General features: G+C 37.2%; 1 protein-coding gene across 1 annotated transcript in view; it reads right to left on the bottom strand.

Annotated features, from left to right (window-relative positions):
• The window catches only part of LOC128997735 (endoribonuclease Dcr-1), a 109952-nt gene extending 91376 nt beyond the window's left edge, over positions 1-18576 (bottom strand). The window contains 8 exon segments of the mRNA XM_054423384.1: positions 2586-2712; positions 4358-4593; positions 7509-7690; positions 9580-9705; positions 10879-11029; positions 13716-13831; positions 14278-14348; positions 18451-18576. Of these exon segments, the coding sequence (XP_054279359.1) occupies positions 2586-2712; positions 4358-4593; positions 7509-7690; positions 9580-9705; positions 10879-11029; positions 13716-13831; positions 14278-14348; positions 18451-18469 (1028 nt within the window). The 5' untranslated portion in view covers positions 18470-18576.
• Positions 18577-24502: the final 5926 nt, after the last annotated feature.

Below are 24502 nucleotides of genomic sequence, written 5' to 3' on the forward strand. Positions count from 1 at the left end.
TAGTTTAACAAACTCTGTCTTTTTGTCTTTGTGTTTTATTAATCTCCTATCCCCTATTCCCTATTCTTATCCAGTAAAGGAGAACATTAAGTTTAGACCGGAACACACTCTGTAAATAGCTCATACAACTGTGTTCCATTTGAGTTTAGAAAATTACAGCTGATTCTTATAAGTGAGATGTCTTCTTGGTATACAAAATAAAATTAATAATAGACATATTTTGATAAAAGAACATGTTACTAAATTGGTTTTCTACATACTTGAGGGATAGATATCAAAGGATTAAAATTATCAAATTTGGACATACTATAAATTCTAATTGGGAAAAAGTTGAAGTAGGGGTGCCTCAGGGATCAATATTGGGCCCCTGTCTATTTCTTATTTATGTAAATGACCTACCAAACGTGTCAAAGATTGATATACATATTTTAATATGCTGATGACACAATGCTGTTATGTAAGGGACCCAATGTTGAATCCATTCAGCACACAGTAGATACAGAATTGGCCGCTTTAACCCTAGATCTGGCGGTCATTTTATTGGCCAGTGGCGGGTATATTTTGGCGCTTTTGTAGTGGTATCATATATTTTGCCACAGAACATTTATTTGTGAATATAAGTACACACATATATATATTTTCTGTTTCAGTGGTATATTTAGAATATAAAAATATTTTTTTCTTAGCAATGCGTTTAGGCGTAGTAGCAAAAGGTTTGCTAATTTTTGGATTATGCAAATTATAAATTTCAAAAGCAACCCACAAGAAAACTACAAAATAATTTTTTTACACATTTTATCTAAATGTAAAGGTTGTGTGAAATATGTTTCCCTACGTAGAAATACCAATGTAGGCTATTTTAAATACTCATAAAAATAAAATTATAAAAAAATAAATTCTACATACATATTTTCTTTTTTGAAAAACTACCAAATTTCTTTTGGTCACGTAGGAAATAATAGAATTCATCAACAAAAAATAAGATGATACTGTACAATAGGTAATAAAAGATCTTTTTGAAAATATATAGTTATATTTAGTTGAATTCTAAAATTTCAGAGAAATTGACGTTGGAATGTAAAATTTTGAAGATTTTTTTACAAAAACATAGTTTTTATGACATTTTTAAAAACAAGTAAAATTTGTACAATCAACCTTATAGATTCAGAGGGAATTGTAGGGAATTTATTTTAGTTTCAGAATATGTACTAATATTGTATACAATTTAATTGACAATCACCAAAAACAGCTGTTTTTGTAGTCAGGTGACCAAAACTTTCCACCGCCAAAATCTATTTTGAACTCTCTAGTTTTTCAAACTATGTTTCTCGCTACATAATACTCACTCAATAATGTTTTATGCATGAAAATGAATCCTCAGAATCTCATCTTTCTAATGGTATAAGATTTATTGTGTTTTAAAACGGCTTTCATATTTTAATAATAGAAAAACCCGACCCATGTCCTCTTGGTCTATAATAGACCAGCGCCACTGAGAACTCACGTTTTAGTGGTCGAAAATCGACCAGCGCCAGATAGAGGGTTAAGTGACTGGTTTAGAGTAAATGGGCTCTCCTTGAACATGGACAAGACTCAAGTAGTTAATTTTCGATCAGATCATAGAAATAGTTTAAAACAGACCACTTTTACAAATCATCAGTTAATGCCTGAGGAGACAGTCAATTTTTTGGGTATTCATATTAACAAAATTCTTGACTGGCTTCCTCACATTGACAAACTACGGAAAAAACTTTCTTCAGCAATATTTTCTCTCAAAACAATTTCTCAAGTTACAGATACTAAAACTCAATTAACAGTTTATCATTCATATTTTTCATCTTTAATGTCCCACGGGATACTTGTCTGGGGAAATTCTTGCCATGGTAAGAAGATATTTAGCCTTCAAAAAGAAGGCACTTAGAATCATAGCTAAAGTACCCCTAAGAAGTCCATGCAAAATCATCCTTCAGGCTTTTAGTGTTTTGACATTTTAAGACCTGTATATTTTAGAAGCATTATTTTGGGTATTCAACAATTTGTCCATTTTCAGGGAGGGTCACACAAACCATAGGTATAACACTAGACATAAGAACCTAATTAAGCCGACTAGCCATAGATTATCACTATTTGAAGCACCACCTCAATATTAGACCAAAATTGTATAACTTGATTCCTGATCATTTAAAAAACATCACAAATCCAAAAAAGTTCAAACAAAAATGTAAAGAATGGTTACTGACAAAAACATTGTATTCTTTAAATTAATTTTTTAGTGGAAATTGGGAGTGTTAAGTGTTGAAATTATTTTATTTAGATTTTTTACTATTTAGATTTAAGTATTATAATGCATTGACAAATGTCCTGTCATATTATGATGTAATGGCATTCTGTAAATAAATAAATAAATAAAATAAATAGATACGGCTTTAAAGATATAGTTTGGGAATATGTGGTCATCCTATAGTAATGATAATATAACAGTTGTGTTATAACTAATTGGCACAGTTGTATTTCCCTAAATTGTCTTAAATGGTGTTCAACCCTATTATAACCTCAACCTTTACAAACTGACATGATTGGCATACCTGATTTTGACTAGAAATGTCGACACCATGCAAAGCAGAAGGAAATTCCGCTCTTGTCCCACTTTGGGCTTTAACTTCTCTATTTGTATGAGCAGAACTAAGGCGGCTTTATCAGCACACCACGGACCTGTAAACAATAATAGAATTGTAATATCTCTAACAAATGTGGAGCTCAACCTCCTAAACCACTCCAATGTCCCGCCAAAAAGGTATCAATAGTTTAAGTTCTAAGCCAAGCCATTGTTCAATCCAAGACAAGACAATGTGCTTGCATGCGCGGGAGCACATCAGGTGAGTCAAGGGACGAAGTCTGAGTCTTGGGGGAACCTCAGCACAGTGAACATGACACACTACTAGACGATGGAGTAACTATAATGTGAGGTAGGGTGCTTAAATCCTAAGTTACTGTAAATTTAATCAATTATTCTTTTTCAGGTTCAATTATTAACAATGTCCAATTTAATTTCTAGTGTCAGCATTTCCATAGAAATATTTTTTTAATTAATGCTTCTCATTGTGTCCAGTCACCTTGGTCTGTAATTTGGTATATTCATTGAAATGTAATAGTATTTCCATAGTAAAAATTATTTAAATAGTGTTGGTAATCATCAAAGCTGGCTCGTTGGGACTATGATTTGTGGTAAGCTGTATCCTATGGTTAAATTTAAGGGATTTGGGAATTTAAGGGGAATTTGGGGGGGGGGTTTCAATGTGAATGATAATGTCGTAACACCCAATCAATCGACCAAATCATCACAAGTTGTAGCTAACCGCTACACAAAGTCAACTTAAAGTTGTTATAGTTGAGAATATTTTATATATTCTTAATGTCAGAGGGAGCGAATAAAAGTTACCGGTATTGATTAGATATACTGGAGAAAATAAAAAATTCAGTCAAAGTTTAAAAATGAACTACTAATTTAAACGATAATATTATTATTCATTTCTCAAAGAGAACAGTACAAGTGTCATAAGATATTTACAAGTAATTTGTTGGTTACATTTTACAAAAATTTTTCCTGCTTTATCTTTTAAATAGCTTTGTCTCGGTGTAGGAGGGTATTTCCAACAGTTAGTCTGTAAGTTTTTTCTTGAAGCTTGTTGAATAGGTCTCTTGCTTGAGGTGTTCTGGGATGAATTTAAAGTATGCAGCTCCTTTACTGGATGGTTTTTTTTCTCTGTTTACTTATGGAATGAAATGGTGAAATATGAAGCAAGTTTGGTGTTTTGATTGTGTAGGTCCCTATCACTGGTTTGTTAGGACGCTATTGTCCATTTTTTATTCCTTACAGGCAGCAGTCTTATTGCCTAATGCCAACTAGGCACCTGAATGCCTTCTTTTGATGGATGAGAACAAGTTTAGGTTAAATACAGTGACCCCCTCCCTCAGATTAAAAAAGTGTAAAAGACCAAAACCTAAATCCAACCAAAAGTCTAAAATAGATTCTCTATGAAATATTAACAAATGAAGTTATCGAATCAAATACTTTTCAATCGTGATCAGTACACAGTCTCATATTTAACAGTGTCAATCATATATTACGTACATACATCATTGACTTTGACTTGTCACCAATAAGTAGTCTAAGTTCAAAAATTCTGTATTTCAGGGAGTTTATGGTACAGTGTTATATTGAGGTTGTACTGCAAAAGTTCCATTACCTAAAATTTTATAAATCAATCACTGGGCCTAACAAAGGTTTATCAAACTAATGGCAACCATACAGGGTGGATGGTTTTTGAACATTATCTTCTAGAAAACATCACCTTACCCATTGTGGTGAGGATGTATTGATAGTCTGCGAGGATTTTCATTGGATCATCTTTTGGGTTTGGTTGTTCCAACCAACACTCTTCGAAAAGATCTTCATAGATTTCAGACGGGTCATAGCGATGGTCGTCCAGAAATTCTTTTATTTCAACCAGATGCTCTTGGAGGATGAGGCCTAGGTCTGTGAGCTCATAATCTCCACATTCCAAAATGATTTCTTTGGGTTTCGCACAGTACCTGAACAAAATTATGATTCCTTATTCATTGTATGATGAAAAAAATTAAACGAAAAATTGTTTATTTTTCAGGCAAAGTTAGGGCCACATGGCCCTTTCTTACACTTAACCTGACATTCATAAGTATATAGAAATAATAATACAATTGGATTACTTAAACATCTATCTAAACATAAACATATTTAACAATTTAAGTACATTTCTCAGAAAAAAAGAAGGAAAAAACATGCAAATTTACCAAAAAAACACATTTACACACTCTCGCATGCAGGCATCATCAAATGCGCAAAGAAACAGTAGCCCTAGGACACGCCAGCTGAGACCATCAGCTCAAAGCAGAGCTTCTTCTGTGCTACCACAAACTGGGAATGTTTTTCAAGTGTATTAATGTGCAGGGGTAGGCCGTTCCACAGACAACAAGCGGTAACAACAAAAGCCCTGCCATAACCTGTGGTCACATGATGAGGTATACGCAATGTGATCGAAGAAGAACGAGACATTTTTTGTGAACTATCCTGAGACACAAATTTAAAATTGTATTTGAAATATTTTGGGGAGCCTGTTGCTAATGGACAGTGGACATTATAGTGACGTCAGTGGGGTAACCAACCGTACAGAGTGGTTGGAGTTTAAGTTGGGTCGAGACCCCCGAGTCGTGGATTTGGGGCAGTGAGTTTGTGTCTGGTGGAGACGTCGACAAGTGCTGGTGGACAGTGGACATTATAGTGACGTCGGTGGTGTAACCAACCGTACAGAGTGGTTTGAGTTTAAGTTAGGTAGAGACCCGCTGGTGGTGATTGATGACTTTCCCTAATATTTTGGCATCAGTGTCGTACAATAATATCTAGAGAATTTTACCTGATTTTATTACAAGGGTTACAGTTGTAACCATGCTGTTTGCTGGTCTAAGCCTGACGGTAGCTAGGATTTTCAGGTGTCAGGAATAATATTAAAGTATATTCCTGATGGTTCTTGGCAAGTACCGACGCGCATATATTGTATTTTATTGTCTTTGAGGATTATTTTGCGTTGTGTTGTGCCACGAGTTAAATGTTTTACTGGTAGCTCTGAGGCCCGACAAACCTAGGCTACCGGATTTGGCATGTATAGTTGACCGCAAGTGGCCTGTAGGCTTGTAGATATTTTATTAGCCTATTAAATAGAAGCCCAGCTGATCAATGGCATGTTGATTAATTAGTAGTAGTAGTGTTTTTATTGGTTAAATTTATTATTGTCTTAATTTAACCTGAACAGCTTCTTTGTTCATCCAAAATGTTATCTTGGTAGCTTGGATATTGTAGTAGCAGATATTGGATATATTTAGTTAGTGTTTGGAACATATTATATTTATCACACTGCTACTAAGTAGCTCAATGATTTAATAATAGTGCAAGTGGCATTTAGTATTTATTTACTTTCACTTGGTATTTATTGGGACCAGCTACTAGGTGTTTAGTAGTTTAGTCACTCTGCATATAGTATACTCAGTGCCGGATTTACCACTAGCCACGGCCTAGGGCCGCAAGCAAAAGGGGGCCGCAGAGGATTAAAAAAAACTTTTTTTAAATAAAAAAATAATTTTCTTAACCATCAGTTTGCCACGATCACAGGTGACCATAATAATGTTTCCATGATTGCGGCCCACGGGCCACTGGAGATGTTCTCGATTTTGCCGTGGCTGGGGGTGCCAATGAGGATGTCCCTGTAATGGCTTCCCGAGGGGGATGTTTACGATTTCAGCACGGCCGTGGGTGACAATGATACACTCATGATCGCAGTCCACGGTGGATGTTTTAACACGACATTTCCGCGACCGCGAGTGTCGATGATGATGTCCCCGTGATTGCGGCCCGCGGGAGATGTTCACGATTTTACTGCGGTCAAGGGTGACGGTGATAATGTCCCTTTTTTGGGGGAATGTTCATGATTTTGCCGCGCTCACGGATACCTATGATAGCTTTGACTTGATTTAGGAGAGATGTCCACGATTTCATTCACGATCACGGGTGTCATTGATGATGTCCCCTTGATGCATAAGAGATATTCTCGATTACTTCCGCGATTTCAAGGAATTTCCACCACAGGGGAGGGAGGGCAGCTCAAGTAATTTGGCCCAGGGCCGCAAGTACCCTAAATACGGCACTGAGTATACTTACATTATTATATGGTATTATTGTATATTGAGTGAACTGTTTGATTGTTAGCTTGGGCATTAGAGTTGTGTATTGGATTATAGTGGCCGATTAGACCCCACCTGGTAATAACGGGTGTTGTGGTTTAATTTAGCAAGTTGTCGTGTCACCCACATTCTTTTAGGAACTCTGGGCCTAACTATTGGATAATTAGTACTAAACACAAGTTGCGTAGTCAGCAAAGACCCCCTAGGAGAGAGGAGAATCGGCGTAGGTCTGGTGATGATTATTACACGTTTGTTTGGTGACTTGTTTTTACTTAAATTGTGTTACTGAGTCTTTGCTGCAAAAAATGATTTTCCCTAAAATGGCTACATTACGTTTGCGGTGCCCTTGTCTTGAGCCAGCCCTATACCGGTTAGACCCGGCTTCTGGCATAATGGTTGCCTTATCACAGACCCTGGAATTTTACCCATACATTGTAGGCTGAGCTATCCTAGCCAAAAGTTTGTGAAATATTCATTGCAAAATTATGTGAGATTCAGTGTATACTATATAAAAGTTTAAACCAAAAAGAATATTCTTCTATAACAGCAGAATCCACCACAAACATAATGGTGTGAGTTTCATCAAAATAAAATACAAGAAAATAAGTCAGTTAATGCAAAACAGTCAAATTGGCTCATGGTATCCAACAATCACATGGCACTCAACACTATAGAGGGTCGTGGCCGTCAAAGAGTTGACAATTAAATCAGTCGGAACTCTGGATGTAGTTTGTTACCTAATGATGGAGATTAAATCACTAGCAGTTTCAACACTGCTGTGAAGAGTGGCCTCTAGTATTTTGATTTCCGCCTCTAGTCTCCCTGGCTCGGCTCCGCCGGGTCCTGGCATAAGAGGCGATGTGAGGCCCAGAACCTTGACACTGCCGAACTCATCCTTTTGGCCGAACAGTCTCATCACCTGGAACAGAGGAAATCAATTACAACCACCACAGAAAATATTTTTTCCTGAATTAAAAAGCCTTAATAAGTTTTCTTAGTTGTTAACCATGTTCAAAACTTTAAGACTATTATTAAAACCATTAACTTTTTCCGTTTCTAAGCTATGGTCATAAATAATAGATATAACACAAAAATACTGTAACAACTGTATATAAGATAAACTGATACTGGTGAACACAACCTAAAGCCTGAGCGCATTTAAACAAAGTTCATTTTGGTTTGGAATTTTTTGAGAATAGAGATAAAACAAAATATCTGTAAAGCATTCAAAGGAAAATGTGAAAGAAATATTTCTGTGACTACAATTTTTCTAATGGAACATGTATTTTACTTTTATTTGTATGTATTTTACAAGAGTTTTTATGTAAAAATAACTTTATGTGATTTATACTGGCTAAATAAAGACAATATTTATTTATTTATCTATCTTTCCTAAAGCTAAACACAACTAAAAAAAGTTCAGCTTCCAAAGGCTTGGTGTGCACCATAAGAGTACAGACAGGGGTGGTAGCTGCAGGAAATTAAAATGAAATTTTTGTTTGGATTTAAACTCGTTTGTAAGAAAACTAAACCCCAGTGTACGGAAGAATCAATAAAATCTTGAGTTGTACAAATGATCAAGTTATGATCAAAATGCAGTCAGTTTCTTTCCTTGGAACTGGGCTGAAGCGGTTGGCCTTTGAAGCTAAAATAGCTGTGTGTAAATGTGTAAATACAATTTAAGTACCAATTTTTTACACTAAATCTGTTTATAGAAGCGGCGTGCAGTCTATCAACATACAGGGTACCACCGAATTTCCAAAGCTCTTGGCACTTTAACGAAGATACTATAATTATATACTTAAGCCTGTAGCTAGTTATGGAATACCGGTACACAATAATTACAGATGAGTACCTCAGATGTAACAGTTTATTACTTATATAAGTTGAAATATGCACACTTTTGGATGTTTAACGTCACAATCAGCCTGTACAAGATGAGTTTTTTAGTCAATGACATTGTCAGATAGTTTTAACAAAATAAACATATTTGAACACTCAGGCGTTATGGTACCGTAATGAAAATTACAATAATAATAATACATGAAAGACAAGTTGATACATTCACGACCACGCCTTAAAGGTTAAGGACAACAGTGCAGAAGCCCGACCACGGCCTGATGCATAGTCAGTTTTACGAGAAACATAAGTTAAACAGCATACAATAGGCGAAATGCAGCCCAATGGTTGGACCTGGGTAGGACGACCAGTGAGCTAGATTCACCAGCTGTTGTAACGGTGCATTGCACACCGTCTCCAACCGGACTACTCATCAAGTGAGCGGTGTACACCTGATTTGTTCTGTGAGGTTAATCACTTTTTTAGTGTCGCTGTTAGATTTTGACGCTGAGAGTTTCTATTATAACTATTACAGTAGAACCTCGATAACAACTCTTTCATGGGGATGATTATGTAAGACTTTTAAAGATTGACTTCTTATCGAGGTTAGCAATAACATGTATTTAAGGGTCATATGAAATTAATAGTATTTGAAAATGACTCTTGCTATCAAGGGCGGCTTGTTATAGAGTGTCTTCCACTGTAGGCTACATACATTCAGGCTAGTTAGCCATTGCTTTAACATATAACAGGCCTACCACCAACTGTAAAACTTAAACAGTACCTGCTTATGATGACTTACACAAGGCCTACAGAATTCAACTGATATTTAACTTTTTAGAGGGAATACATGTGTAATTAATACAGTCTTACATAACTACAGCTATGTGGCTAATAATTTTGATTAAAATAAAATTAGGTTCAATCAAAATCATAAAATTATGCAAAATAAATTTCTATTTTACTTACATTTCTCATAGGGTGGTCCCCAATTGCATGGTGGCAGTCATCCAACACCAACAAGTTTATGTCCGACACCTTCAAACTATGGCTGGACAGGTGTTCAAGCGCAACCTCACTAGTCATCACAAGCACCTGAAATAAATAAAATTTGAATCGATTTTGGCTTTCACAAAATGTCACTTAAGTTATTTAGCTTTTCTCGAGGAAATCCAATGATTTATGTATTATAGGTCTTTGACATGAGTTGAGTAATTTTATTGAGAGGAAGAAATATATACTGATTGTAGTCTTTTAAATCAGTGTTTCACTGTGTTACTCAATTACTAAACGAGTTCCTTGCCGGAACTTAAAGTCTAACATCTACATGCCTAACACCTACATACCTAACACCTACACGCCTAACGCCACACATATTCACTACAGTAAATGGTTTTCATTCGTTTTGGCAAGAATTGATGAAATGCTGTTGCTCAAATGCAGCTTGGGTGGTTTCCTACTGAATTCTATTATTAGTACAGAGTTTATTGTTACAGCAAGGAAAGGGATAATGGAGATGATTACAAAGTTTCATTATTTAGAGCCTTTCATTAGTGTTCTTGCGACTCTGGAGGTGAACTGTGCAACTTGGTAGTATCACAGAGGAGTAAGATGTAACATTGTTTTAGTTTTAATGTGTTGTCCTTATTCTAGATAACCCAGCACACACTTCCAAAAACATCCCCTGCAGGTATATTGTAACTCGCATGCGAGTGAGCTGGTCTATTTGCTCGTCGCTCGATTCTTATTATTTATTTATAATGCCTGTAATTTATTCCTTGAGATTATATATATATTTACCCTTAAGACTGAATGTATTAACGAATAAAATGAAATGTATATGCATGTACACATGTAAAAGTGACAAAATGTCTCAGAGTAGAGCGTGGGGCGAGCTGGTCTAGTGGTTAGAGCGCGGGATTTCGGTCTCCGAAGTCCCGGGTTCAAATCCCACTAAATCCCCAAAGGATTTTATCTAAGAGATAATGCTGCAACTCCTAGATCTAGCCTAAAGTAATGTGATAAACAATCCCAGGCTCGTGCTGAGCATCCTAGGATACAAAAAAAATTGAGCGTTGGGCTTTGGTCCCCAAGATCCCGGGTTAAAATCCTGCCAATCACTGATTGCCTTTAGCTAGCCTATGTGATAACATCAAGACCCTCAAAACCTAGCCTGGAGTAGGTCTAATGTAACGGTTACAGGCTAGAGCATAGTGTCTATGATCTAAATATCACTTAAAATATTTACAGGGAAAAAGTATAACTCACTTGGTGGTGTGCTAGATCTATCAGCGCACTGTGGTCGGCATACTCTCCCACACAGAGGTCGGTTAGATGGCGGATCGTTAGGGCTGTCTGTTCAACAGAGCTCGCTGTGTTTGTGATAAAAACCGTTCTCTTGCCCCCTCTGTCAATTGGTCTAGATGGATAGAACATAAAATATATTATACAGGATAAGTTGTAAACAAGCTACAGATTTTACTAGTGATTAATAAAATCTAAGGTGATGTGAATAATTTTAAATTCAAGTTTTAAAGTTGTTAATAGTTTAGAAACTACAGTATACTCCCAACTATGCCACGATAATGAGTGATTGAGTTATTGTGGATAGTCAAACTCATGGATAATGCAAACCTAACCTAAAATTCCCGGAAAATAACTAACAATGTCTTTGGATGGGCATATTTTTCTTAATATAGTAAGCTTTAATATAGTGTAGAAATAGAACTTTTTTTCACACATGTATATTTAAAAAACAATTAGTGACAAAAATTAAAATGCAGGAAATGTAACTTATAAACTCTTTGGTTGTCCCTTATCTGTGGTCTGTGAAGCAAGCAACTGCAACTCTACAGTGTGCCTGCAAGATAATGGGTCTCCTCATATTAAACAACTTCATGGTGTCTACTAAACCTGGTTTGAAAAATTCAAGGAGTTTTCCAGGAGAATTCAAGACAAATTCCTGAATTTTAAGGAGCTACTATCGGAACCCGTTTAACTAATCGCAACCAGCTAATAAATGAAAATGATTATTATTAAGCTATTATTATTATTAATAATGATTATTATTATTTGAAACAAAACATTTCCAAAGAATAATATTTTATACAACATAATAAAACAGTATAACTGGTAGGTAAGGCGACACCAGTTATCATCTCCCGCGATTGTGGGAATATCAGTGAGCATATCTTGCAGTATCTTCAACATCAGCGACAAAACGTCACACCGTCAACGATCGCGGCAACACCCGTAGGCATCTCACGTGGTTTCGGCGACACCGATAATCGTCTCTCGCGATCGCGGCAATACCCGTAGGCATCTCACGTGGTTTCGGCGACACCGATAATCGTCTCTGGCGATCGCGGCAATACCCGTGAGCATATCTTGCGGTTTTAGCAACACCGATAATCGTTTCCCGCGATCGCGGCAACACCGTAGGCATCTCACGTGGTTTCGGCGACACCGATAATCGTCTCTCGCGATCGCGGCAATACCCGTGAGCATATCTTGCGGTTTCGGCAACACCGATAATCGTCTCCCGCGATCGCGGCAATACCCGTGAGCATATCTTGCGGTTTTAGCAACACCGATAATCGTTTCCCGCGATCGCAGCAACACCCGTAGGCATCTCACGTGGTTTCGGCGACACCGATAATCGTCTCCCGCGATCGCGGAAATACCCGTGAGCATATCTTGCGGGTTTAGCAACACCGATAATCGTTTCCCGCGATCGCGGCAACACCCGTAGGCATCTCACGTGGTTTCGGCGACACCGATAATCGTCTCTCGCGATCGCGGCAATACCCGTAGGCATCTCACGTGGTTTCGGCGACACCGATAATCGTCTCTGGCGATCGCGGCAATACCCGTGAGCATATCTTGCGGTTTTAGCAACACCGATAATCGTTTCCCGCGATCGCGGCAACACCCGTAGGCATCTCACGTGGTTTCGGCGACACCGATAATCGTCTCCCGCAATCGCGGCAATACCCGTGAGCATATCTTGCGGTTTTAGCAACATCGACAATCGTGTTCCGCGATCGCGGCAACACCCGTAGGCATATCTCGTGGTTTCAGCGACACCGATAATCGTCACTCGCGATCGCGGCAATACCCGTGAGCATATCTTGCGGTTTCGGCAACACCGATAATCGTTTCCCGCGATCGTGGCAACAAAAGCGGTAGTGTTTCGGTTAGGCGACGATTCCGATGACTGGGCTCCGGATTCCCGAAGGTTTGGGTGGATTCCTGGAGTTTTCCAGGACATTTCAAGGTAAGATAAAATTCCCGGAGGTTTCCCGGTTTTCCCGAATTTCCCGGAGAGTAGACACCATGAACTTGGGTCCTCGCTGTATAACAAAGCCTACATTTAACTTACAAAATATATCTTTTACTTAAATTATTTTGTGGTTGTAATTAATATGCAGCGTGATTAGCCTACTCCTGAATCCAGTCCAAAGTCTACTGTAGGTCTATCTCTTACAGTATTGTGTTTAAAAACCTATTTAATTATAATTATTTACGTTATATTATTACTTGTATATATTTTATATGGAAAATATATTGACCCCATGATGTAAATTGTGTAATGCATGAATAAGTTATACTGGTAGTTTGATTTGAATTGATATTGGCTTTGATATTTTACATTTATAGGTGAATTTCAACTAAATAGGTACGGTATCAACATAATTCGAAAATGGTGAGATAATAAAACATGTTAGGATGATACCATTGACTATTGGATACTGAAGTAGACGTCCCATCTATATGGACCAGCTGTAGCCAATTTTTTGTTAAAAATTAACGAAGTTGTGTGAGCCAGTCACAGAATGCGCTAGTGACTAAAACTCTATTTTCTACCTTATTTTTTAGTGCTGGCCAAGTTGATGGGTCTTAACAGTTGCTATAGCTCATAATAAGTAATTCCATTGGTTTGATTTGGTAAAAATATTGTGTAGTCAACATAAATCAGTAATTTAGATCAGCGCAATCTGTCGGTGGCTCACATCAACTAAGACGATTTCGGTCAAAAAGCTGGCTACAAATTTAACATGGAGATGGAATGTCTAGTTGTATTAATATTCAAAGGTAATACTCACCTTCTGATGGTGTTGGCAAGTTCTTGGATTAGTTTTAGGGAGATGAACACTTTGTTAGGCCCACTCCCGAGGCAGACAATAATGTTACGTTCTTTGGCAGCTGCCAGCAGCTCCACCTGAAAATGACAAGCAGTACGTTTGTTGAATGAAATTTATTTTGAAATAATTTACCTTCAAACAATTAAAATTGGTGTACACAAAATTAAAACTGCAGGTGCAGCACAGTTTCTAACTTAATCGTGTACTAAAACCTTAATTACTTATTTTTTATGAACCAATCCTTCGGATTATGAATGTAAAACAATGTAGGCCTAGATGATATAGTGATCACAGAATGAGTTGTAAATAATAACATATCTCAGACCAAGACAGAGGTAACAAGTGTTCGTCCACAATCTATTAGTGTCAAATTTTTTTATTGGTTTGTATTCAAGGCCTAATTGACCAACCCCGCAAATATGCGCTGATCAGTAACAAACGTCTTCACCAATTTTGATTGGTTTGAGGTTTTATCAATCAAGGTTATATGCCATTTAATTTACACAATTAACATTCATCTTACCTGATATTCTTTGGGAGTAAAGAATTTGGTATGTACGTTATCTGCATAGTGATACGCCATTACTCTTTCGTCTGAAACAGAGGAAGGTACTGTAATGATTAGTTGTTCATATATTTCTTCAGTTGGTCACTTTAATCCTACAATTTGGCTTCATGTAAGGCTTAGCAAGTAGACCCACCAAGTAGACTAATATTCTTTAGAGTATTAATCCAACTATTGTTAATATATTAGCCTAATGCAAAAGTGCTATTTGGCCAAGTCTGCAGGGGAGTACAATTTAACAAAGCAGCAGCAGAAACTTGAGAACACAAAACCTAAAGCACCAAAGACCAAATAACATTTTTGACAAGACACAGAAACCTATTTGATCTACAAGCAGAGGCAACCTATCTGGATAAAATCAAGGAGCGATTTGTACGGAACCGTCTCAAAATCAACAAAGAAAAAAAATCAATCCATGACGTAACCCTCCAGCAAAGTATAGATATTGAGGCAGTCAAACTGCTTGGTCGATTCCAAGCTAAACTGGTCTATCACATTGAGGGTATGGCTTAGATGAGTGGGTATAAAATAATACACGATCGTCGGTGCACCAGAACATAGTGAAACGGAGAGCGTAACTGGTTCCGCTGACAAGCTAGCCTCTCTAGGATGTTCTACCGAGATTTTGAGTGTTTAGTCGAGGATCGAGCTTCAGTGGCCAAACTCATAACATATATGGTTTGAATTGTAGTTTTATTTCATCACATCCGTTCTGTTTGGGACCATGAATAACCCTATAACAATATATTTAAATTGATAACGTGCAGTTATTTCTGTCAAAAGGTGGACTGACTACAATCTAATCTCCGCTCAAATGAGACTATAAGTTAAAAATATGGAACTTATCCAGTAAACAATTTAATTACTATTTTTCATGATAAGCTGTTTTTAGAAATGTTGTGCAACTTTATTATTTTAAATATTTAAGCAGTTGTATAGCATAATGAATGACCATTTTGCTGTAGGCCTATTTAACAATTTTCGCCATCACCTATTTATTTTTTTTTTGAAAATCTATACATTTCCCCCACTAGGATAAATTAGGTTTTATTTAACAGTACTATATATTCAAAATTACTGTAATCCAGCCTCTTAACTCGCTACGCAGTGCTCTTATGTGCATGTGAAGCGCTGCTACCATCGGGGTAAAAAACTCTCAGCCACCCTCTCCACTACACTCTAGCCTTGCTGCTACACTTTGTTTTCACCCTGAGGAGGCTTTGCAGGATCGTATGTCTAATGATAAGTTAAAACACCACATCACTCATCCCTACGTGCTCACGGTTTACCACTCATTTTTCCATATTCACATCAACTATGGTTTGGTGAGGTGGGGACATAGCCACATAACCTAGAATGTGCTGCTGCTACAGAAGAAGGCTTTAATAATTTCATTCTCAGGCATAACTGACCACTGAAGGACTATTTTAATGGAGCTTGGCATTCCCACAATTTACAGCCAATACGTACTAAGCACTTCAACCATCTTGAAAAACAATGTGAGAAGCATGCAGTACAATTAGGCTCGTCACACACTGCGTCCGGTCCGGTGAAATCGGATCAGGCATGCCGGATCAGGTAAATTCAAAAACCATTAATTCAAATGGAAGTGACCACTTTGCATTAGGTCCGGTGCGTCAGGTGCTCTCCGGTAAAATTATTTCGGTCGAGAAGCGATCTAGGCTTCAGGCAAGCTTCCGGCGCCGGAGGGCTCGCGCATGCGCAGGTGACTTTTACTCACCACATAGCAGCAGACGTGGTTTTTTGGTGATTGTTTATACCCTGTAAGTTTTGTTACAAAATGTCATTAGAAGAGAAATTGATTGTGCAAGTGCAGGAGCACCCTATGCTATACGACCCGGGCCACGAGGGCTACTACAATTAGTTATTGAGGAAAATATTTGGGAAGAAATAAGTGATCAATTTAATAGGCCTACTACTAACCCTACTATGATATCATCGTCACTGTCACTCATTGTTAAAATTAAATTTGGTTATAGGCCTAACCGACTAGTTGTTGATTATTTAAACACTTTTTCAACTGACAGTATCCGCTGTCCTCGCAGACTGGTCGCCGGAACTGGAACGCCTGATGCAGTGTGTGGAAATTTGCCGGATCCGGCGAAAAACGCCGGATCAGAATAAACCGGACCGGAGGCAGTGTGTGACGAGCCATATGGGACTCATAGAGTAGGCTCGCCGCAGGCTGGGTCACACATTGAACTCTTATTCATCGCTCGCTGTTAGGCTTGATATATGCTCTGTGTACCTTGATCAAAAGTAATTTAAATCATCACATCTGCCAGTGCTGCTTAAATTGTGAATATAGGTTATAACTTAGTTGCATATACTTTTTAAAAAAAGAGTGTAGACTAAATAGACAAACTATCCAACAATGTTGGTCAAGGATGAAGATAGGCCTACCGAGTATTCAAATAAGTAAGTACATGCATACTGAGAATCGTACCCAGATGTCAAATTCTATCACATGTTGTATTGAGGACCTCTGCTATGATAATCGCACGTGTCTGAGAACCTAAAACCATTTATCAACAGGTCAATGTCTAGTTTACTCCTAGCGGGGTGTATTAATCGGGTATAGGGTAGTAAGTATTGTGCCTAAGCATTTGAGGCTAGTGTTGTTAAAGTAGCCTATCCATCTGGATGTAGTCTACAGAGACGCAGACTTGCAAAATCCTTGAACAGTTTCCCAGTAAGACACAAGCAACAAATCAAGCAGTCGAACAATGCCTGGTTTAAGAGATTAGTACAACAGAGACTCTTGGCAACCAACTCCTAGTTAGAGCCTTATTACACGAGTAGCCTGGCGACACACTGGCTACCAAACCAAGTGGCCAGTAGCCAGAATCTTTCCGCCAGTGGCGACGGGGCTCAGTAGCCAAAGTTTGGCTTACGCTTGAGTAATCCAAAAGAATCAATGCCCCATGACAAGCAGAGCAGCCAGTTTCTTCGCTAAAGACGTCGCCAGGCTATCTCGTTTAATAAGCTCTGGATGTGGACAATTTTCTGAGGGAACCTTGGAGACGAGCCTTTCCCAATCCAAGATAGATGTTACAGCCTGCTTATACATTTACACAGCCCAGGCTATCAGGATCATCTGGTTATTAGCGACACAGCGGTATTTAAAGAATGGTAGGCCTAATTAAACACATTAGGGAGCACTTTCATCTATGAAAATCAATGTATTAAGTTACCGGTAGGCTACCTACTTAGAAAGTTCACTTCAAATGCAGGCCTACTTGACATTTGGAGAAATAATATTCCTGACTTAGTTAACTTATACAGGCACCAGAAATTGTGTTATTAAGTTAAACAAAACACATTGGACATTTAGGCCTACTAGCTAGACTATAGGCTACAATTAATTGAGCTACCAATTCTACTTGTTTGGGCAAAGTGGGACATGCCCATCACACACAATCAGACATTCGGCGTCCAGTTCTACCAGAAAACAAAAACGGCTGAAACATACTGCAGGCTTACCCAACTTATGAACAATTACTTGATTAAAAAGCTAGAATTTAAATCCATGTGTGTAGCCCCTGAGCTGTTGGACATAATGTAAGACTAAATTACTTACGTAATTCCCGTCACAGCTCAATAAATGTTTATTGTTTATTGAGCTGTGACGGGAATTACTTAAGTAATTTAGTCTTACATTAAAAAGCTAGGCCTAGGCCTACCAAGATTAATAAAGCCTACGTTCTAAACAATACCAGGGTGAGGGGCTATTTTATCATTGCGGTTAGGAGGAAAATGGTTAACCTATTGAATAAATCCATCTAGACTAGGCCTATCACAATATTACCATGACTTCACTAACTTCGAGGTTCTACCTCTTTAAAACCTAACCTGAAAGTGAGTTTAACCTAGATGCAGTTTGGCTCCCGTTTTCAAAGTAGTTGACCTAGCCCACAAAACCTTTATCTAGTAAATTGTTTACAGCCCCTCGATACCAAAAGGGTACAGTAAAACAGTTTCATCAAAACTAACTTGTTAAATATAAATAAAATAACGAAATACACGATTGGTGAGTTTGAAACTAAAACCGGTAGACAGACAGCGATTGATACACAAGTAAGAAGCTTGTAAAATTCTATGGAAACATACCTCTGGCAGATAAGTACATACAAATTTAGCAATCGTTAATTTTTAAAATATAACAATTATTGTTCATTACGAAATACAAAATTAAACTATTCTTCACAGAAGATTTAATGTTCGTTAGACGATCGTGTTTGTTGTTATTGTGTTTGCTTCAAGCCATTTTGATTTTTTTTCTCATCTGATCTCTTCTTCGCTCTTCGCTCGCTGCAAACTTTTTTCTTAATTTTTTTTTCTTTTAGAGGCAGGCTTGAACCAGTAAACAGGAAGCTAAAATCCAAACATTATTTTACTACTTAGTATATATTTATGTGGGTTTAAAAGTATGGAAATTATACGATTCCTAGAACTCAATCAAATTTTTTTAGGACATAAAATTACATATTCATATTGTAGTATATGAACGAGTATATCCAAACTAAAAACGTCGTAAAAATCGATGTTTGTATTCTCCAACATTTTAACACAGAGTCAACTAAGCTTGTCAATGAATGGTTTCGGGATTTGTTATTCCAGTATGATTGGACAAATAAATTGAATTACAATAAAATAATTGCCATAATGTTGTTGTTAAACGCATGTTACTGCAGTATGAAATTATTTTCTACCCTTCTTTATACCTACAGCCTAAATGTCATTATATATTACGTTACCTACCTTACTACCTCCTCCTTTGCTTGAGACCATAGTTTGTACTGGATACCTAAGCTGCGTAAAAAAACGTTTGAAGAAACCTAAGTTTGAAGGTTTGAGGAGGGAGGATCTATCAATTTCTCTCAACGGTTACACTATTTTAAACTGTACTATTTTTATCCAACACTATTATTGGTAATGATAAATGTTACCAGTTGCGGCTTCAGGATACAGTTTTGGGGGATGCCCCCATCCTACCTGGTAAAATGTAATGCCTAAAAATGTCCAGTCCCAAAAATCAGGGTCCATCCTGATATTTTGGGGGGATCCATCCACCAATCCCTCCCTGGGACCACCACTAGATGTTACAAACCATTCTTATTATTTTAAAATGATGGAGAGTTTGTGATAAAATAGATGTAAAATATGTTATCGTTTCTGATAGAACGGAAACCTAAGCTCCTTTTGCGGGCATAATTCACTAACATGATGGCGAATTTATCATGCCACTCATTCATACTCTTTCATTTGCGATGATTTGTTTTACTTTCCCGAATATATAGAAATACCAGTTTTAGCGTTTTCGAATTACCAAGGACGAGACAACACGCTGCCTTTTCTATTGTAAGCACCACTATATTTTTAGGGGTCTTATCGCAAAGGGGTACCGTTGAAAGCGTCCTGTGATTCTTTTTTTTTGTAACCATTGATCCACATTTGTCTACATGGTCTGGTTGGGTTTAGTCGTTTTCCCCTGCAAATTATTTCAGAGTAGTGCTAAGTTTAAAATGATAAAATTATTTTAATATTTCATATTGGCTCTTGATGGATCATGATTGCTTATTGTTGATCAATGCTCGGAGGATAGCTTTTAGTTTGATAGAGTCTGCTGAATGGAATATCTCCATTGTCTCCTATTATTCCATTATAGTGGTAGTATGCTATTACATTCATATTACAGTATGTATTGTAATTGTTGAGCTTGATGTGTGGGTGGAAATCTCAGCTTTGGTCCCTATATGTATGTGAACACTAATCTATGGCATCTCAAGCCTTTTTTTTAATTTTGTCATTATGATGTTAAATGGTTATTTTTGTATTCTATAAAATACAATAATGAAAAATTAGATTTAAAAAAAACTACTAGAACAATTTTGATTAAAAATTTGTATTTTGCTATCCCAGTTTCAAGACCTTGAATTACAGGGTGTTTGAATAAATCTCAAGACTAGTTATTTTCCCGTGATCTTCCCGACCGTTCACGTTGCCCTTGCTGGGTTGAAGGGGGTCTCAGGTAAAAGACCAAACCCTCTCCGATCGCCATCGAGACGCTAGAGTGGATGCATTATGCTCAAAGTTAGAGTGTGTTTTAATGATGACGTCTAAACATCGTAAGACTAAAAATTCAGCCTTTTCAGGAGCAGTGTTGTTCCACAAAATGCCGTGTCAATAACGGAGTGGAAACTCTTCAGTTGCTTCAAAAAGCCAACAAAGTGACGTAATGTCACGTGCCATGTTTTTCATGAGGCACAAGTGGTTTAAAGAGGGACTCTAAGACGATGATCCTGCTGGAAGGCCTGCGAGCAAGAAAATACGGCCAAAGTGCAGAAGTTTTGAACAGTGACCAACGCTTGGCATTAGATTAATCGCTGATGGAATGAATTTGAACTATAGTACAGTGTTTAAAATTGTTTCTGAAGAATTGGTGACGAGGAAGGTCAGTGCCAGCAAATTGTACCGAACGTGCTTAGTCACCTAAATTGTATCCCAAAACAACATGGCAACGCTTCCACAGCCACCCTACCGCCTAGGCCTCGGCCCCAGTGACTTACCTTTGTTCTCCCGAATGAAGAAGGACTTGAAAGGGAATCGGTTATGCACCATCATATCAGTTCAAATGGTCTCAACGAAGATTCTGAACATCATTCCAATAGATTCTTTCCAGGAAGCCTTTCCGACAGTGGGAACTCGTTGGCCGCGGTGTGTCGACTTAGAAGGAAACTATTTTGAAGATTTTTTTATCCGGTGCACACAAATTCCCAATACATTTCTTTTCATGAGACCAGTCTTGGAACTTTATTAACACACCCTGTATACCGGTATTTGATTCGCCTTCGTTGTTGCACGAGTTATGTATACAACAATAAAATAACAACTTTTATATCTGCAAAAACTCAGGTAACAACAAAGGAAAATCTAATATAAAATTCAGTATGTTATGTTTCTTTTAGCTCTAAACAAAATAGTACAACCCCCAATGCTATATAAATTTAGGTCCAAAAGTTATTTAATGTATTTATTTATTTCACAACAGCATAGCCACTTTACAATAAGAATAACACAATACATTCTTTCATTAACAATTTTTACATTAACAATAAGAAAATAATTATAAGAAAAACTAGCTATATGGTTAACAATACAAAATATTTACAGTTAAATTATAGAATATAATAAAATGACATAAAATATAAATATAAATACTAACACAAACATATTTAAAAAATAGTGCATACAAGAGTGAGATCAATATAAATACAGCATGAAATAGATGATCAATAAGCGTCAAGCTGTAGTTTATGCACATACAGGTACAATGCGTGAAGAGGACATTTTCTTATTTGAGAGAATGTGTCGTAGAACGCGTTTCCATAAGCGGAATTATTTTCCCGAAAACGGGATGTTTAGACCACGAGCGGGATTAAAACAGGATGCGGGATAAAACGGGATTTTTCGACCCAGTGAGCGGGATTATTGTTATAGTCGTGTGACGCAGTCCGATGCAACGCGGTTTCCAAGCCGGACACAAAGAGCTATATGGAGATGCCAAGCAAGATGGGCTTTTTATGTTGGGGGAAGACAACACTTGAGCACTTTTCAGGCAAACCTGAATGTTGTTGTTGTTGTTACTGACGCACCATTTACGAAATTATTTACACAATCACATCCGCCACCGCAAGCCTCCATTTTCCTGACTGTATCTATATTAAATATTTCCTTAAATATGTTAGGGACATTCCATACTCAAATAACACTAGATTTAACGAGTACTTAGGTTTGCTGCTACAGGAAAGAAGAGTTTTGATTTTGGTGATTTTGATAAAAATATATCTGAAACAACTAAACTACATCAGTTAACTTCCACAAGAATATAATGACAATTTTAATGAACATTGGTTTTATGAATTTTCTCCGTAACTATTAAACAACAACACTTCAATATACAAAATTATTTGTCTATTAAATATCCACTCAATGGCAAATATAAATCGGACATTTTCATGTTTTAGCGATAAACATGAAAAATTGAAATAATAAAAACCCATAACACCCCGTTTTTATTACCCGATCTTGCTTTTCCGCAAGTCCATGCACGTGAAAATATACAACTTTCGCTAATTTTTAAAAAGCATTTTGTAAAGTGGAATTTTGTAAAAATTTATGTGGTTTTCGTTTCACAACTCAATATTTTTGTTATTGTACTTGGTTCCTCTTTTTGTGGCCTAGAGCTGGCATTACCTCCTACTCAATACAGGGTTAATAACAATTCTGGACATATTAATTTTTTAATGGGTTACACCGGGAAAACCAAACTCTGTGCTAACCAATGTCTATTTAGAATAAAATGCGCTTTTTTGTTGGTACTGTATCCCAATTTCGTCGGAAAACCCAAATGGGTTATTTTTGGGGTAGCTCAAAAGTTTTAGTTGTAACGACCCATCAAGTGACACCTAATTTTGAAGGGCATTAGTTTAAAAGAATACCGGTGAAAACTAGAGGTCCCTTATCTCAATCCAATACAAAATGGCATCAGCTTAAATTTTCATCAACCTTTAAATATCCCACTTTAAAATATACAATGATATCCCATATTAAGATTTTATTGAATTGTACCAGGAAAGTTTATTACTCCATAAAAAAAACTGTGTACTTTTTGGTTGGTATCACAATTTCCCCTGGGAAACCAAAATGGAGCATATTTGGGCACCTCAAAACTGTTAAATGTAATCCCTGAAAACTACAAACTACCGCCATTTTGTATTGGGTTGGGATGTAAAAGGGACCCCTGGTGTCCACCGATATTCTTTTAAACTGATGGCCTTTAAAATTAGGTGTCACTTGATGGAGAATTACGTTAAAGATGTTTGAAGCTGCTCCCAAAATAACAAATTTAGGTGTTTCGGACGAAATTGGGATGCCAACAAAAAAGTGCACTTTTATGCTATATAGGGGTGTGCAAAGTTTGGTTTTCCTGGCGTAACCCATTAAAAAGTTAATAGTTTTAATATACATATGAATTTTGGCTACTTGGCACATCTTTACACTACTGAGCTCTTTAGTGGTCAAACTGCGCACCTTTTAACCAGGAGTTCAGGCTTAATATCTCACCAAACACCCCTGCCTAAAACCTTTGTAATAAGGCTAACCGGTTGGTCAAAGCCCAATTGCGATGTAGGTCTACTTTTGTACAAATAAAAATATACAGGCCCCTTAAGCGATTCAATTTCCTCTATATTACTGTTTTCACTGTATCCAATATACAGGGTGAATAAAAAGTCAAGCCCCCCTCTCTAATATTTTTATACGTATCGTTGATATCCTTTTAGTGGTCGTGCAATCTTAGCAGGAAGTTTCATTTTATGAATTTGAAATTTTTGAGTGTCCCCCAAAAGGGGGGGGGGGATTTGGAGGGCAACTCAAAAATTTTAAATTTTAACTCCCATTAAGTGACACCTCATTTTGAAGTGTTGACAAAACTTAAAGAATTGTGAAAACCAGAGTTTGCTATCTCTTTTCTATCCAAAATGGTAGCCCGTCAAAAGTTTCATTACGTTACTGCTACATTTATTTTCTTGTATAGTAAAAAGTAATTTCCCTCCCTCTAATTTGTTCCTAAGTAAATAACAACACAAAGAGAGCAGATCCTTTGGATCCTTTGGATGGTCATGCAGCCTTGTCAGGAAGTTTCATTTTATGGTTTTCAAAATTTTGAGTGCCCCCCAAAAGGGGAGACTTTGGGGGCAACTAAAGATCAACTTTGGGGGTGATTTGGAGGGCCACTCAAAAATTTTAAATTTAAGCTCCCATTAAGTGACACCTCATTTTGAAGTGTTTACAAAAACTTAAAGAATGGTGAAAACCAGGCACTCAAAAATTTCAAAATCATAAAATGAAACTTCCTGCTAAGATTGCACGACCACCAAAAGGACATCTCTGTATATTTACTTAGAAAAATATAAGGGTGGGTCTTGACTTTTTATTCACCCTGTATAAGGTCTAATATTTTTGCGATTGTAAATACATTAGCAAGCTCGTAGTCAGTTCTTGCACGACCACCGTCGAGTACCGCTGTGCTAGTGTTATCGTCAATCTGACAGTTTTGTGGCCATTTATGGTTTTTGCTTCACACTTTATCAATAACACT

The sequence above is a fragment of the Macrosteles quadrilineatus genome, unplaced genomic scaffold (genome assembly GCF_028750875.1).
Source record: "Macrosteles quadrilineatus isolate MER2022 unplaced genomic scaffold, UCM_ALF_1.0 Scaffold_7__1_contigs__length_78375512, whole genome shotgun sequence".
Classification (NCBI taxonomy): domain Eukaryota; kingdom Metazoa; phylum Arthropoda; class Insecta; order Hemiptera; family Cicadellidae; genus Macrosteles; species Macrosteles quadrilineatus.